The 16927-nt window shown below is 32.6% G+C and overlaps 3 protein-coding genes across 9 annotated transcripts; 1 reads left to right on the top strand and 2 right to left on the bottom strand.

The window, feature by feature from the left end:
- Nucleotides 1-1551: 1551 nt before the first annotated feature.
- LOC127067420 (protein spaetzle 5) lies at nt 1552-10187 on the bottom strand. The gene is made up of 7 exons (XM_051002265.1): nt 8616-10187; nt 7453-7607; nt 4879-4968; nt 4635-4790; nt 4399-4557; nt 4084-4329; nt 1552-4012 (listed from the first exon to the last, which is right to left on the bottom strand). The coding sequence occupies exons 1-7, from the start codon at nt 8658-8660 to the stop codon at nt 3838-3840; spliced, it is 1026 nt and encodes a 341-aa protein (XP_050858222.1). The 5' UTR covers nt 8661-10187; the 3' UTR covers nt 1552-3837.
- A 5-nt stretch (nt 10188-10192) lies between these two features.
- LOC127067421 (geranylgeranyl transferase type-2 subunit beta) lies at nt 10193-12456 on the bottom strand. 5 transcript variants are annotated; one of them, XM_051002267.1, is made up of 7 exons: nt 11912-12456; nt 11732-11836; nt 11150-11506; nt 10905-11049; nt 10648-10823; nt 10324-10568; nt 10193-10211 (listed from the first exon to the last, which is right to left on the bottom strand). In XM_051002267.1, the coding sequence occupies exons 1-6, from the start codon at nt 11912-11914 to the stop codon at nt 10356-10358; spliced, it is 999 nt and encodes a 332-aa protein (XP_050858224.1). In that variant the 5' UTR covers nt 11915-12456; the 3' UTR covers nt 10193-10211; nt 10324-10355. The 5 variants fall into 5 exon arrangements, with proteins under 5 accessions (XP_050858224.1, XP_050858225.1, XP_050858226.1 ...); XM_051002268.1 differs by lacking the exon at nt 10193-10211 and having other exon boundaries at nt 10237-10568; nt 11912-12019; nt 12217-12456; XM_051002269.1 differs by lacking the exon at nt 10193-10211 and having other exon boundaries at nt 10237-10568; nt 11912-12019; nt 12438-12456.
- A 201-nt stretch (nt 12457-12657) lies between these two features.
- On the top strand, nt 12658-16797 carry LOC127067676 (WD repeat-containing protein 43). 3 transcript variants are annotated; one of them, XM_051002904.1, is made up of 7 exons: nt 12661-13194; nt 13531-14028; nt 14270-14714; nt 14787-15096; nt 15178-15425; nt 15499-15674; nt 15745-16797. In XM_051002904.1, the coding sequence occupies exons 1-6, from the start codon at nt 13000-13002 to the stop codon at nt 15657-15659; spliced, it is 1857 nt and encodes a 618-aa protein (XP_050858861.1). In that variant the 5' UTR covers nt 12661-12999; the 3' UTR covers nt 15660-15674; nt 15745-16797. The 3 variants fall into 3 exon arrangements, with proteins under 3 accessions (XP_050858862.1, XP_050858861.1, XP_050858860.1); XM_051002905.1 differs by having other exon boundaries at nt 12658-13194; nt 14793-15096; nt 15499-16797; XM_051002903.1 differs by having other exon boundaries at nt 15499-16797.
- Nucleotides 16798-16927: the final 130 nt, after the last annotated feature.

Below are 16927 nucleotides of genomic sequence, written 5' to 3'. Positions count from 1 at the left end.
GACGATCTTTTTACCCGTTGACATACGTACATCTTTTCTTTCCTTCTTTTCTTTCTGTTTCATTTTTGCAAAGAGATTTCAGTCTCGAAGGTAATGGAATCGCATCGAATCATGCCGGACAGAAACGGCAATGGATCGAGTGCAAGGGTTAGGTTCGAGATTAAAAGGAAGTCATCTCCCCCTGCTAGCCTCTCCTCTCGTCTCTCCATCAATCACAATTATATCCTCTCTCTCCCCTACTATCGTTCATAATTACTGCTCGTGACTTTATCCCGGCGCTCGACGGTATGCCTGGTGAATCGTGGAAAGAGAGAGTGAGAGAGGGCAGAAAGAATAGTAGGAGAGGGGTTAGAGGGAAAAAGGACCATCGACTTTTGGCCGAGAGATTACCGCGCAACTTACCCCCTTAGGGGGTTGCTTTGGTGCTGGCCCTGGTGCTGACGATAGTACGGAAGAAATTTTTAAGGTGGAAAAAGAGAGATAGGGTCGGTTAAAAATAGAGTTTGATCCTCGGGGGCTATAAAATTTGAAATTCTAGCATAATTCACAAAGAGTTCATTCCATCAAATTAAAGAATATTAATTTTACATTAGTATAAATTAATTTAAATACGTGACAATTTTCTCGTTCACAAATGAGTTCTTTAATAAATAAAAAACTTACTTGAATAATTAACATGCTGACCGTTTTGGTTACAGAAGATCTTTAGAAAGGGGATCGATAAAAGAAGCATAGCGATCTCGTGATCGAAAACGGTTTGTCCAAGCATATTCCATTGCAAAGTCGAATAGCCAAGTTACTCCCTCGTCGCTACCCTAGTCTGTCTCATAAGAAGGGGTAGAATCTAAAAAGAAACGCGAGATAAAAAGAGAAAGAAGGAAAGAAGGCGGAAAAAGAATGAAAGAGAAAGAGAAAGAAAGAGATAGACTAACGACGAAGAAAAGGGAGAAGCTCGCTAGAGGCAGACAGGAGCTCGTAAAAAAATGAAGTCGCGGGAACGCACTCGAAATTTGCAATTTGCCGTTAGCCTTGAGAAGGAAAAAAGAGAGAGAGAGAGAAACATAGTTCCCTCCTTCCGCTCTTCTCGAAGGCTCCCGACGGCACTCTCCGCAGGATAATTGCGTGCGCAGGTACACGCTTGGCCTATTACTATGAGAGCGAACAAAAATATACATACACATGGAGAGTCCCGAGGACTTGACTTCCTACACACACCCTCTCTCTTTTTCTCTCTCTTCATCCTCTCCCTGGAAACGTGCGTGTGCTCCTCACTCGGGGTGCGTGCACGCATATAGATGGAAACCCTTCAAGTAGCCTCGGTACCATACACCTATGAAATTACACATGCATGTACGCTGCTGGATTACGCGCTGGTTTTTAGAGAGAGAGAGAGAGAGAGAGAGAGAGGGAGAGAGAGAGAAAGAGAGAGAAAAAGAGAGGGAGAGAGAGAGAGCATGAGAGAGGGTGGAATGAGCAAGTTGGTTGCTACTGGGAGGGTGGAAAAGAGAGCATAAGTGCACATATCGCACGTGTAGAGGTGCGTATCGTACGTGCCTAGGAAATCCACCCCTTTTTGCTCCTCCTCACAGGTGGAGAAGGGCAAGGGAGGAGGATGCAGGAGTAGTCAGGGTAGGTGGGGTGAGTTTCGAGGGTAGGTTGGAGGGAAAGAGGTGGTCTCGAGTGAATACGACACGTACGTATCGTACGAGTACATGTTCTACGGAGTGGAACGAAATCTATAGCACGCACTTATATTGCGCGTATATGTTGTTGGTATGTGCGTTACGAAAGAAAGAGAAAGAGAGAGAAAGGACGAGAGGGAAAGAGAGAAAGAGGATACACCGGAGGAGGCCTTTCAATTTTTCCTCCTGCAACGGAGCTGGCTTTCCAGAGCACGCGAGCTTCTCCTAGCTTTTTTCCTTTCTACATTCTCTCTACACGGGGGTAGACATTGCCTACGCTTCTTTCTCTTAGTACTACTCTTTCTTTCTCTTTCATTTAGTACTACTCTGTTTTTCTCTTCCTCTCTGTACTTGGCAAAGTGCACGCGTGTGCGGTCTGTCGTTACCAAGGGGAGAAACCGTGAAAATCGCTAGTAAAACGTTCCTTTCGATCGAGTTCCTTTTACGAGCCATACTTAAGCTTTTTTGCTTTATTTATTTAATTTTCCTTGAATAGGTCAGAGGTAGATCTGCCTCGGTATTGAATTTAACGATTGTTATAAGATCAACTTATCATCTATTAGTAATACTGGTAATCGTATAAAAGAAATATTTTTCAATAAGATAAAGTAAACTTTTATTCTTATGTAATTTTTACTTTTGTAAAAATTAGTCATTCATCAGTGCATCAATACATCATTCATCAGTGAACATCAGCAAAAATATTATTTGTATTAGACATGGGCTTTAATTAGTCACCACCTATAAAACTCTGTTTAGTTAAGAAACGAATAAAAAATCATAAGCAAGGTCATGAAATTGTTGATCCATTAAAATAAAAATTAATGTAGTGTAAAATGTGTTAGAGAAAAAGTGTCTTGCGATCATGGTGGGACACATAATTCGAAGGTGTAGAAACAACGATACGGGCATCAGCAACATGGATCGTATGTGCGTCAACGGCCGAGAAGGTGAGCAGTGCGTGAAAAGGACGGGGTGCGTGCTCCCGACGCGTGAAAACTCTGCCTTGCGCGTGCTTGACCTGCTCTGGTTCTCCTTCTTTCGCTACCTTTACGTTCTCCTTATCCAATCGATGGAATCAAAGCCCTTATTTTTACTTCAACGAACTCATTTCCGCATTTCTGTGATAATCACTATTGAGTATTAAGACAAGTGAAGCCTAGTGAGTGTACAAAATAAGAGTGATACCACGAATTCGGAAGATGATAAGGAGAGAAGGTAATGAAAAGTCAAACAACGATATTACTCTTCAAATAATCTTGCATCCTAAACATTATTTCATAAGTACCTAGATCGACAATACGGATTAATATCTGAAGTGATCCTAGTTAATCTATTATATCGAATAAACCTAGTGTTTTCTTAATAAAAATTTTCCCTCTCTCTAAATATATATATATATCTATTTCATAACTTTCCAACAATAGTATTCTACACTAAACATACATGAATCACCCTAAAAATTAGTCGTATGACAGGACGCAGTTATACCGATCGATATAACCCAGTAAACGGAGCAAGAGATAATAGTAGATCTCTGTTTTATTGGTAGAATAGCTACACCAATAGACTGTCTAGTCACTAGATGATGGCAAAAAATCCTTGTTTTACTGTCAGTCATTAAAGTAGTTCCCGGTGTTATCATCAATGAATAATAGTAGATTTTTGTTTTATCGACTACTCGATTGATAAAGTCCTGATTTACAAGCCAAATATAATAATAATAAAGTTCTATTTTCGATGCAATTCATTGATAATAATAAAGAACTGTTTTACTAACCGAACAGTCGGTCAATCTTACAAAATAGTAGTGGTTTCCATTTGCTTTTTTGCATTTGCTTCATGTTTCATCGCATTGATGATGTTAATTATCGGTAAATTAATAATTTGTTGTTATTACTTACATTGATTTTTAGTAATATCTTATTAAATATGATCACAATACTATCATAGTTTTTTTACATACTAATCTTTTGATATACTCTTATATATATATCAACCGTAACTAAATTATTCATACTATACTTTATTATTGACTTTACTACGTTTCGATGATTTCTTGTTTTATCACGATAATGGAAGAATTTATGATGATATTCTCTTTGCTAATCGTTATTGCGATTACTTAAATTTCTAATTAATAAATATGTTATTTTTATAAACCGTTAAATCTAACGTGACATGAGCAACCATGTGGGAACCAAAAAATATCAGTGTAAAGTCGATTTCCGCTTCCCTCTAATGCAACCAGTCTCTTTTGCACAAATTGTTGCTGGCATGTGCTCGTATATCCAGCAGGAAGAGAGCATAGACCATTACAAGTGTTCGTTCTATAAAAATAAAAATATACATACAAACTCATTGCTAAATATTGAAACAAAAATATGATATATTTACTTACGAACACTTTTCACTTTTGACAAGTTGCGAATATTTGTCGTCCTGTTCTGCGAGATTAACGACATACATCCAGTTACCTCGATTGTTAAGGGCAGCTTTTGGTGTAATGTATTGCGCTTCAGTTGGACAAAGAACGACGGTATCCGTATTCACTTGCCTCTTCGTTCGTTCCGTTTTCAGGTTCACATACTGTAAGAGCGGATTCTCGTGGAACGTTCGTGGTGCCATTTTATTGCTACGTACATACCTGAATCGAAATATAGCTCGCGATAAAATTATCAACCCTCGAAAAATACAATGTTTAAAAATGTCTCACCCATTACTCGTCCACCACGTTTGATCTTGCTTGAATGATTTCAAAGATGGCGCTTGAGAGTATATAGGATATTCTGAATGTTGTGGACGATACTTCGCTGAAGATTCTACATCCAAAAATGGATTTCTTTCAGGTCTTGGAGGTACCGCATATTTGTACCTGAGTTAACATAACTTCCTTGTATTTCATTTTATTAATACATAAAGCAAAGTATTATTTACGAAGCGTATATTTACCCATTGTGATGAGTACTATTAAACGGTGGCCCGTATATTAAAGTTGGTTGTCTACCCACTGGATAGTGAGTTGGTAAAATAGGCAAAGGCTGTGAATATAAAGTAGGGGTATCTTGTCGCGGATATTCGTAACCTTGATGATAATCAGGTGATGAGCTGATATGATCATTTATTTTATTAAATAAATAGGTACATTTGCAATATTATTCTATTATTCACATAATATTCATATCTGTTCACAAACCTGTAAGCATTGAAATCTTCATGAGACTCATCTCTCAACGCTGTACTGAAGTCAAAACTACACTTATCGACGAGGAATTTTATAAGCTGTCTGTAATATAAAAAAGATAAGACAATGCAAGCAATGTTTTATGAAGATTACAAAGATTCAAAAGACTTTGATCGTATTCTCAACACAAGCATTACGTATGCTAATTTCGAATTCCAATCGTTAGCGAGCAGAAAAAGAAGAAAAAGAAATGTCTGTACACGTTCCACATTATGAGCGTCTCATAGACTTTCAAAACGATCGGGTCAAGAAGTTGACGACTTCTTTCTGTCGACGGCGCTATCGGAGAAAAAAGATTCGACGGTAAGAAGTTGATAGGGCGAGAAATTCGTAATGTTATCTACGTAAAACGAATTGAATATATCCAAGATGTATGCTGTACATAGATGTTTAAACTTTCTCCGAAGCGAGAAACATCGTTAAAAGGTGTTTCCGATGTTTAATTCATAACCGACAGCTATAATGTATTTTCTTCTCTCATTCGTGACCGTTATACAACCTCGGTATTCTTCGTTCACGGTTGACCGTAATCGAGAATAATCTTTAATCTCACGACTTCTCTCCTTCTCTCTCTCTCTCTCTTTTTTTTTTTTTACTCTAACGTTTTTCTAATAATGTCTTCTTAATCTTCCGAATATCTTCGAATTAATCTTTCAAATTCGTTAGATTCATGAATATTCAAGAAACTTATAACCAAATATCTCTTGCTACAAGCTAGAAATATTTTACTTGCATTGCCAACGTTCGATTACCGTTTCGTTTATTAAAAATATTCACAACTTTTTTTTATTTATTTCTGCAAGAATAAGAAAGAGGTCGACCGGAGTTACGCGCTTCTCTGAAGCAGTAAGAAAGCATAGCCTTTCACTATGTATCGATCTAAGAATAGTGACCACGATGAATTTATTTCTTCATGTGAGTGATTGTCACGTTAAGAAGGAAGTCGTGGGCGTTGAAAAATAAAATATCAAAGTACTTGAGCTCCTTCTATGAAGTTCGAATTAAAAAAAAATATAGATCTATCGAACACTGTTACGCCTTGATCTGAATAAATTATGCATGAATACTTTGAAGTCTTTGAAAACTATAAGATACATTTTTAAATGAATTGTGTTAATTCGAAAATTAATACGCAAAGAAATGAATTGTTATGATATTGTTTCTAAACTTATTAAATGTTATTTTTATTAAATTAGATTTTTCATGCTTGTAAAATCTGTGACAACGGGAAATATATTACAGTTGAATTATATTTCTTACGAACTGGTTAAGAATATATCTGAAACAATTACATTAAGAAATAGTATTATATTCAATGAAAAAAGTGAAAGAGAGAAAGAGAGAGAAAGAGAGTGTGTGTTAAAAAAATACACTTTCAAAGATCATATAATTGTAGACACGGTTCCTTGAACGTGCATGGATTTTCTTTCCCAACAGACTCCTGTCTCTTTGCCACGTGAGATAATAATATTGACTAGCCTAGCAGTATATACATCTTGGATGTAATAGTTGAAACCAGGCCATGTTCTATCATGTCTACATGAGGTACAAAACATCGTGAGAAATTTCGTTATGAAATTCCTTTCCGTCTTCTATCTTTGTCTGTTCGATATATCTTTCAGACCCATTTTCGTTTTCAAAACTATTTTGAGCACATAAATTTCTATCCTTATGATTATATAGAGTAACAAAGTAATGCATAACTGATCATAATGAAATATGAATAAAAAATTAAGAAATGATATCAATGTTCAAGCAATAAAGTTCTATTCATTCCTGTAATGAAAAATCAAAGTATTGCAAAATTTATATACAATTATTATGTTAAGCGAATAAAAAAAAAATTGAATGAAAAATGAATTAACGTTACAATAAATATATAAAGTGGGGTCACTTTTTTAAAAGAGAATCATTTTCGTAACGGATTCGATAATTATCTCAGCAGGTGCCGAGCATGACCACATCAAGGCCACGGTCATGGTTCGATGATCATACCACGAAACTCACGGATGATATCGTGCTCGTACGTAATGATAACTTTGTATCTTCGACCTCGTTCCTTTTTACATAATAGTTACGCGATTTTATACGAATCAAATTTCTTCTTTTTTCTATTTCTCTCTCTCTCTCTCCCTCTTTTTCTTTTCCTCTATCTTTGCAAGAGCATCGACGAAAGAAGGAAAAAAGGATAAGGCATAAATAAAATTACGTTAAAGAATATCGAATTATGGCACCATTTCTTCCGTGACTTTCCCTTCGGGAAGGAAGATTTGACACGCATGGAGATCATTCGTATGCCGCACAAGACTCGGGAACGTTCGTAAGAATTTCAATACTTGGAACCGGGCCTGACTTAAATTTTTTCCCCTTCTTATCTTTCTTCTCTTTCTTTTTCTCGAGTAATGTTAAATGAAAAAAGATAATAGTTCATCGTTCGATTTTACTAGAAGTCAGTGACATCGTATTTTTTCTATTATGTGTTCATTTAAGATGAAGCATTTATATTTTCATTTGCGTTTTACTTACTGAGGATAATGATCCAGAGACTCACAAAACGTTTGTCCTGGCTTGGCACATCTCGGGGTGTGTCCTGGAGGTGCTGGGACAAAAGGTTCATATTGTGGTCGTCCGGGACAACCATACTCCGTACAAGGTTCACCCTGTGTTCCGGCTAAAAATATCTTACGATTTTTTTTTTTCATTTATTACATCGATATTAAATCAATAATATGAAAATTAATGTTATATAGAATATCTAATGAAACAATTTTTAAAAGCCCATAAAAGTTATATTTTCGATATAGTTTCTTTTTGTTAAGTTTACTTTATTCTTTAGTCCTGTTCGCTTTAAATTGATATAATTAATTTATATTTAAATATATCTATATTAACCAAAAAGATTTCGAGAATGCAACAAAAATTGATGAGCCGCGACGGACGTCGTTCTCTCTGTCGATTCGAAAGCTCATTACTTTTGAAGAGTCTTTGGCCGCTTGCAAGGTCGTTCCACCTTCACGAAACCAAGAGTGACTCAACCCGGATTCGACGGAATAAACTCGCTCGAATATGTCGTTTTTATCATTGCCGAGGTAAACATAAATCACAAACTCATACATAATGATTAAGATGTTAACATCATAATAGTTTCTCTGTCAAGCAGACTCGTTCTTAATTAAAGATAAAAAAAACACATGCAACGTATTAAAAAAAAAAAAGAATAGGTATGAAACGATAAGACGTCAATGTATTCCCTGTTAACAATTATCATATTTTCCATTAAAGTCCATTAAATGGAAATATATTTCTAATTGCAAATGTTCCTTCTTTTTTTATTATTAATAGAATCGAATCCTGATGTAACGTCTCTATACAAAACGGATTGATTCGTATTACATTAATGATCTTTCTTTCCCTTGACTCATCGCATGACATCGCCAAAGCTATTAGCGAGTCATCGATTGTCGTATGGACGCTGAGAAAACAAGTAATGAAAAATTATTATAATTATAAGCCTCTCTCTTGTACGAAGTAAAGTTTATAATAAACTAAATTTGCAACTCACTTGCTATAGTAACAATAGTAGTTAACATGTACAATAAAAATATTAATAAAGAAAAAATGATCGTTACACTTTAAATATCATTAATTAAACAATACAATTATTTATCAATCAATCGTTCAATACTTACAAATAGAAATAGTTCTGCTAAAATTATTCTCGTTTTCCGATTCATTGTTTCTTCAAATTTCTTCGTTGTTCACACGTCACATAAACGTGTCGATCGGTTTATAATCTGATAATACTTTTTTTACATTTACTCGCCGAATAAATACACACACACATATATATATAATATATTATTATTACTTTGTACACAATCAATGTTTCGCGTTTCGTCGTACGTTACTTTGTTGATATCGCAAAATAATTACATCGAGTGAAACGCACGTGACCGATCACTGAAGACGATAAACGATGATTATAGAAGACGATTTACAAGATCGTTAAGCAGTTAACGACACGACTACGAATTACGGAATTTAAAAGAAATTACTTTCGATTAGATAACAAGTCGCACCGTTCGAGGATTGGTCCATCAAGAACGGAAGACTGTAATGTAATAACGTTTTTTCGATTAACGTTGTCGATATTGAAAGATTAATGTTTTCTTTTTTTTTGATATTATGCCAATACGAGCTAGATAGAATATTCGACGGCCCGTCAACATCGACAAGGAGCAACTATTTGTCTTTTCTATGTTGAGAAGTTTCTTGGTTCGGGGACTAACACGTTTTGCCCCGCTTCATTTTACGCGGGCCGGTCTTAGGCCAGTTAACGTCAATATGTCCGCGCACGCACGTTTATTCATCGTCAAAGGTGGGGTACATACGAACGTGTGCACTTTCACTACCGTCAGAGACGTGGACCGATTGAATACGATATCATAGAACTCACGATAATTCATTAGGCTTTTCTATTTATTTACTCTATTTATTTAATTATTTTAGTTTCATTTATTTTGCTCATTTACTCGTTTATTTTATTTCTCAAGTGTTTCACTATAAATAATTCCTTCTATGAATCCATAATTAATAATTTATGTTTGTTAAGGCTATTAATTATATGTCAAAAAATACTGTTCTTTCAAGAATAGTTTATACGTAAGAATGAAACCTTGTTCGTCAAAATTGGTCAAGAATTACACTTGGGTTCATTTCAACATTTTCAGCAGTATTTTCAACATTTTTCATATAAGGTTGTCTCTTGAAATTTGCAGTAAAAGAGATGAAGTTATTAGCTCTTTGATAGATTGTTGTATTATCGATGAATAAAAATATCAATAATAGCTGACATTATAGATATCTGTTGCCACAAAAATGTTGGTAATAGTAGATATCTATTCATATATTTCATCAACGTATAACAGTTACCCGTTATATCGATGATAGATAATAAAAATTCCTATCTACTGATTCTCGGTAAAATAGATTTTTTTAAGCCAACTGATGGTAAAGTAATTATCCATCACCGATTGATGATAAAGTATCAGTATTCATAGATAACGAAAAAATCTATTTTACTTCATAGTTGGTAAAATAGAAACTTTCGTTCCAGTTACCAGTAAAAAATAGATCCCTGCTTTTGCTTGTGTAAAACCTACCCTTAAAAAGTACTATTTTTTACAAATGATTTTTGCAAAAGATATAACATTTTTTACAAATTAGATATGATTATTATTAATAATTTAATTCACTTCTCTTTTCTTGGAATAAAATTTGTTATTCTATAGGAAAGAGAAAAGATAATAGTGTACATAAAAAATTATATTCCATATCCCATTATGATTTGTAATACATAAATGTAATACAATTGAATGTTACATAATTTAAACTTACTTTTAAATTGTGCAATGTATATATGTATCGAATCATATGTCCACTCGTGTTGGTACCAGACCCAAACGATCTACTACATATTGTGGTAAACAATAAGTTGGATTTACGTCTTTCAAAGGATAATCAGTATGCAGTAACGATAATGCAGTAAGTCCAAATAATGTATGAAAAGGATCAGCGATATCACCAGGTCTATCGCCAAAACCTCCACTATCGATATCCTGACACGTCAAAACGTAATCTACCTGTAGTATAAAAAATGAAGATATTTGCATACCACTTCGTTTTATTTAATGATATCTTTTTCTTACATTAATTACTTACTAAACGTTTTTTATCTATCCAATGAAGACGATTTAAAATTGTAAGTGTAGAGAGCACCCACCAAGAATAACATACATCTGGTAGTTTTTCTGGTCTACCATTTAAACCACCAGATGGAAGCTGTCTTTCACATAACCACCAAGCTAAACGATCTGCATCTATTAAATGCAAATGCCCTAAATATAAAAAAAATAACTCATGAAAAGTTCTATGTACATACATGTATGCTTTCTTATACCAATTGTAACATGCATTACCTGTTATTGATAAAAGTCCTACACAACAATAAACTAAACCAGCATGACTTTCAGATCCAGGCTTAGAACCAAATCCCCCATCAAAATTCATACATTTAATTACAAATTCTACAGCTTTTTCCACATCTATAGCATCTAAACGATTCTGAAATTACAAACTCAATATTTTAGAAAGGTTTACAATGTATAGAAAAAATAAATTTTAGATTTATATATTTATTATGTTACATTAAAAAATTTCTCACCAAAAGTGATAAAGTAGCAATTGCACAGAAGGAAAATCTAGTGTCTACTTCACCCCAGATATCACCAGTGAAACTACCATCTTGTTGTTGCCTTTCTTTAATATATTTAACGATTTTATCTTTATCTACTACATCTAATGCGTCATAAAGGCATAATATTTGAACTGCACTAAGTGTATAAAGTAAATGTGGATCATGCTTTATGCTAGCAGAAAAACCACCACTATCACTTTGACACTGTTTGACGAATTCTAAGACTTCCTCTTTGTTGGTACGATCAAGTTTCCCCATTAAATCTAATGCATTAAGGCCCCAATATACACCAGACATTCGTAGATGTTCTGTCATACAGTAAGTCTGAAAAATTAATGAGTGAAAATTCAACCAATTCAACCCTTGTTTAACCCTTGTTAATTGTAACATTAATGCATACAAGTTTCACATAAAAATTTCAATCACTGTAGTAGCTATTTGTCTTAAAATGTCACTTATTGAGAAGCCTCCATAATGGTGTATCCTACAAGAGTATCTAGCAGGAAGTGGTGCACAGTGCCTAAAGGGTTAAATGTAAGTATTACTTACATATTCATCTTTATTGTTTCCATATGCAATGAGATAATCTGCATGCTTTTCTATTAATAATTCTGGAACAACAGCTGGTAGTTTAACATCATACGTTAACATAGGCTATAAAAGATATAATAAAATTATGTTAATATAAAAATACAGATGTATATATTAAATATAAATATACATACTAACCATTTTGATATCATATCTTTTATATTTCACTAATAAATGAAATTGATATTATATTGTAACTAATATTCAAGACTATTCATTTGATAAACAATCTCTCCTATCAATATACTGTAAAATAAAATGATCAATTCTACAATAGATAGTATTACATAAACTATGATAAAGGTTAATCCTTTTCACTTTAGAAGCAAAAGAATTTCGCCATTCAGAATATAACTGTTCTACACAACCTTCTAAAATGACTATTGCGCAGAAAAATTACAAAATATAATAGATTCAAAATCTTATTGAAACATGGAACCAACCGTAATAAATTGACCACAATGAGTATCTAATATCAAGAAGGTGAACCTGGCTGATGAAAATAACAATATAAAGGCATTAATAAATAAATAAAATCACAGATCGACATATTTGAACATTATTAATTACAAAGAAAACAAAATTATCTTGTAGTTAAGAAATTCAATTATTTAATTCTATGAAAATAATTATCGTAAGTTTGACATTAGCAGACGATACTTGCGACAGAACATGTCGGCCATCTTTTGATGAACGATATATATAATTGTAGTAACTCAACGACCAATGAGAATGTTTCACATATATATAGATAGAAAACTCGATAATCGAAACTATAGGTGCCTATGATGTCTTAACCAATAAGAATAAAGAATAAATATCAATGAACTATGAAATATTAACAAGAATTAGAATCGACTAAGATAGCGTTTATGATGTTAAAATCTTATTTGTAAACAAAATATAATACCGTAGAACGTGGTAATAAAATAACAATTAAACTCTGTGTTTGTATGTATGGAAGCGAGAAACGTTAAAGAGAAACAAAGAAAAAAGTAGGGATAAGAAGCTATTCGCTATGCGAGTCAAGTTAGCACGTGTATGTGTCGAAACGTGCTTCTTTCCTCTACTTTATCAATAGATTTAAGAATGTACATTAGATATTTGTGATTATTAGTATATTTCTATTGAAATTTACATATAAATTGATACTTGAAATTGAATAATAGTAGTTATTATTACGACGCCGATATATGTAGAGGCAGTTAATAGTAGTAGCGGTCAAAATGGCGAACGCGGCTTGTACCGCGTTTTCTCAAGACGGTCAATATTTTGCTTATTGTGGCAGTGATGGAAAATTGAAGATTTGGGAGACAGCAACGAGCAGACTTAAGCAAGAATACGTACCAAATTTACATCTATATTCTCCATGTAGTGTCTTATGTTGGATCTCCGTAAATACTCAGGCAACAACCACGTCGGTATGCCATGTGGTTTTTATTTTTCAATTTAATTATGTCAATAAGAATGTTTATTGTAATTTATCATTGTTTTGTATATAAATTATTTTTATAACGACCATGTATAGAATTTTATTTTCTCAATAATTGTGAGATTTTTGATTTAACAGATATTTGTAATAGGATAAATTTAGGTTATGCTAGATCTACAAAGATATATCTATTGAAGTATATATTTTTTCATTGATATACTTCAAATATTTAAAAAAATGTACTTCGTTATACCATAATGTACAATAATTTCATTGTTTCTCAGTTAATTTTATTTCATACAATAGTTTTTTATAACCATTGTAGCTCTCACCATGGAAGAAACGCAGAAGGAAGTTAATCTCAGAAGAGGTAGAACAAAAAGGAATTATTGCTATGGGATCTATAAATGGAAAGATCACTTTATATGATACTGCAGCTGCTGCTGTTTGTGGTCAATTAGAAAATGGCCATTCTTCATGTGTAACAGCTTTGACTTGGTCGGCAAATTGTGGTTTATTTACAGCCGCAGATGATTATCATATAGTTGAATGGAATATTAAAGAAAATGGGATAAAATGTAAGTGGAAATCTGGTAAGGCAAAAGTTACAGCCTTAGCAGTAATGCAAGATGGAAAATCCATGATCTCTGCAGAAAGAATAATCAAATGGTGGAATTTGTCCACAAAGCAAATCATTAGGACTTTTACTGGACATGCTGGTCAAGTTACTTCTTTAAATCCAATAACAGTGAACAAAAATGCTAGTTATTTAATCAGTGGAGCAAGTGAAGATGGATATCTTAATATATGGGCTCTAGATGAAGTATGTCAAATAATATATTAGATTATCATTCGTGTCAATAAAAATTATGTGATGTTATATGAAATAGACAAATTACATTTACTATTTAGCTTCATAGTTAAAGTCTATAGAAGTATTTATTTTGTATTTTCCATGTATTAGAATTTTTGTCATCAACCAAGCAAGAATCATGACTAATCTATTTTTTATTATTTATCCAGTATGGTAGAATTAATAATTATATTGTTTTCAATTTATTTAGACCAAGAATGATAAATGTTCTGTGGCCACATTAGCGATGCAAGATGAAGCTTTATCTGTTTCTGTACATGTGAATGAAGAGAGTCAAGTAATGGTATTAGCCATTACTAGGTCAGGACAAGCACATGTCTTTAAATATCAACCTAATGGTCGTTCTAAGCCTCTGAAGCCTACACTGAATATTGCAGTTGCTTCAGATGTACATCAGAAAGAAACTATACAGCAGATTCCTATTCTTATGGCAAAATTGATAGAAAATGAAAAATTATTGTTAGCATATGGTTCTTATATGAACCTGACATTTGAAAAAGTTACACCAGATTTTTCAGATAAAATACAGTATTTAATACGTTCAGAAGTGAAAAGAACAAAAGAAAGGAAAGAGGAATCAGTTACAAAAGTAAAAGCCACCATTACAGAAGATAATGTAGAATATATTGTACCTGGTAATATATAAATCTGTTTGTTAAAATTTAATTATTTTCATTCGTTAAATTACATATTATTGTTATATTCAGGAGCAGGAAGTACAGCAACAAAAAGAAATAGAACCAGTTCAGCAGGTTCTCAATTACCTTTGAAGGATAGATTGGAAAATCTTAGTTTGAATGTAGAAACAAATGCTATAGGTAGGACTCCTTCAAAAGGAGCTAATATGATACAGTTGTTGATGCAAGGATTAAATAGCAAAGATAGGACAATTTTAAATAATGTATTATTTACTAAAAACGAAAGAATAATTAGGAACACTATTGCCAAATTGCCTATCCAAGCAATAACACCTCTGCTTAAAGAATTATGCGCAATGTTACAAGGCAAAACATATCCGTAAGATATCTTTTGTTGTCAATTACTCCTTATTGTGTTAGTTAAAGAATATTTTAGCAATTCAAAAATAATATATTTTAGGAGTAAGATAGCTACTATGTGGTTGCAAATATTGATAACAACGCATGCAGCACATCTCCTATCACATCCAGATATTGGAGAATCACTTAGTCCTATTTTGAGTTTGATTGATGCAAAACTAATGTTATTAACACAAATATCCAGATTAAGAGGACGTGTTTCGCTTATAACAGGACAAATAACTAGAAGCAAAGAAGAACAAGACAATAATATAATGGAGGAGACTTTGCTTGTTTATCAAGATGCAGGTAAGAATTTATTAAATACGAAGAACATAATTTGTATTTTGTATTAATTTTTTGTTCATTTTGTTATACATAGATTCATCTGACGAAGGTCCGGCTGTGGAAGAGGTAGACCTAGAAAGTGAATCAGATGAAAATTGGGAGGAAATGTCTGATCAAGAAGAACAAGAAGAGCATAATGAAGATGACAATAAAAGTGTTATATCTAAAGATGAAAATGATTCTATAAGCAGTTGAATGTTTATCGTCATTGTACGATTATTTGTCATAAATGATAAATGTTTAATCCCAATGTAAATTATAAGATAGAATTTATTTTTAGATCCGACTTTGAGTTCCTGAGGGCCGTGAATAGTAAATATGAGTGGCGGCAATAATATTGTACGAAATCCTTAAATAGAATGTATCTACAATCTTTTCGTGTCTCCAAATTGGATTTTGGGCCATTTAAGATGTAATTTTACAATCTGTTTAGGGTTTATACCAAACAATTATTCATAATACTTATGAATATACTTATTGTAAAAACTGATACATAATGAAAACCACATGTAAAGTTCAAGAATGACATATTCTTACTTTTTCATAATGCTACACTTCTTAAATATATTGCAAGCATAAAGTCGAATTGTACATATTAAAGAAATATTTGTTTATCATCTACGTTTTCTTGTTTTTCTTAATTTTCATAGTAACCTAAATTTTAGTAGCATGTGAAAAAATAGGACGTTATCGATGATAATTTTTGAGCTTTAATTAACAAGTACTGGTTGTATCATTTCTATTTGTTATTTGAATATCGACAAAAAATATATATGTGTATATATATATATATATATATATATATATATATATTACTTTTATACTATATAAAATCCCGGTTATGCACTTAGAATGCCACTATATTTAAACCGAGGAGTCCATTTTCAGGTACAAATAAAACAAATTAATAAGAATATCGAAGATTTGTATTTTTTCATATATCGAACTATATGATAATTTGTTGAAACATTGTGTCATTTAACCGTTGTCAACATCATCTTATTTACCATCATTAATTATGATCAAACATTCGTTATTGAAAGAAAATTTGTATTTATTCAAATAGATTATTGTTAAAAGATAATATGGATGCCATCATTTCAATGACGAGTTTTTATTATGTAATGTCTAAATTTTCTAATCTTCTAATTACATTGAAACAAAAAATTGACAAATTACGAAACGAAATTCGTGAAGATATAAATAATTTTAATAAAAATGATGAACATATTGTGAACTCGAATCAAGAAATTGGAGCTAATAACAAGTTAAAAATATACGTAACTATACTTGATTTGGAAAAGCAATTAAATATATTAGAAAATACTTTTAACGTGCGTAATTTGTTATTTTAATTTTATTTACATTTTAATTAGCAATCATTTGTTGTAACGTTCATATAAAGTCGTCAAATATCGATAAATACACATCGTATTTCGTTGATACAAACTTTGCCTCGATTA

The sequence above is a fragment of the Vespula vulgaris genome, chromosome 11, assembly GCF_905475345.1.
Source record: "Vespula vulgaris chromosome 11, iyVesVulg1.1, whole genome shotgun sequence".
In the NCBI taxonomy this organism is placed as follows: domain Eukaryota; kingdom Metazoa; phylum Arthropoda; class Insecta; order Hymenoptera; family Vespidae; genus Vespula; species Vespula vulgaris.
This window is presented reverse-complemented; position numbering and strand designations above follow the sequence as displayed.

Coding starts and splice junctions, on each gene's coding strand:
- LOC127067421 (XM_051002267.1), bottom strand. Junction 11,507..11,731: donor GAAACAATAAAGATGAATAT/GTAAGTAATACT, acceptor TTAATTTTTCAG/ACTTACTGTATGACAGAACA. Junction 11,050..11,149: donor TTGCTACTTTATCACTTTTG/GTGAGAAATTTT, acceptor TTGTAATTTCAG/AATCGTTTAGATGCTATAGA.
- LOC127067676 (XM_051002904.1), top strand. CDS start 13,000: ATGGCGAACGCGGCTTGTACCGCGTTTTCTCAAGACGGTCAATATTTT. Junction 14,029..14,269: donor ATATATGGGCTCTAGATGAA/GTATGTCAAATA, acceptor CAATTTATTTAG/ACCAAGAATGATAAATGTTC. Junction 15,097..15,177: donor TTACAAGGCAAAACATATCC/GTAAGATATCTT, acceptor AATATATTTTAG/GAGTAAGATAGCTACTATGT.
- LOC127067420 (XM_051002265.1), bottom strand. CDS start 8,660: ATGAATCGGAAAACGAGAATAATTTTAGCAGAACTATTTCTATTT. Junction 7,608..8,615: donor TAGCAGAACTATTTCTATTT/GTAAGTATTGAA, acceptor AAAAATCGTAAG/ATATTTTTAGCCGGAACACA. Junction 4,969..7,452: donor TCTCTGGATCATTATCCTCA/GTAAGTAAAACG, acceptor TTTATATTACAG/ACAGCTTATAAAATTCCTCG.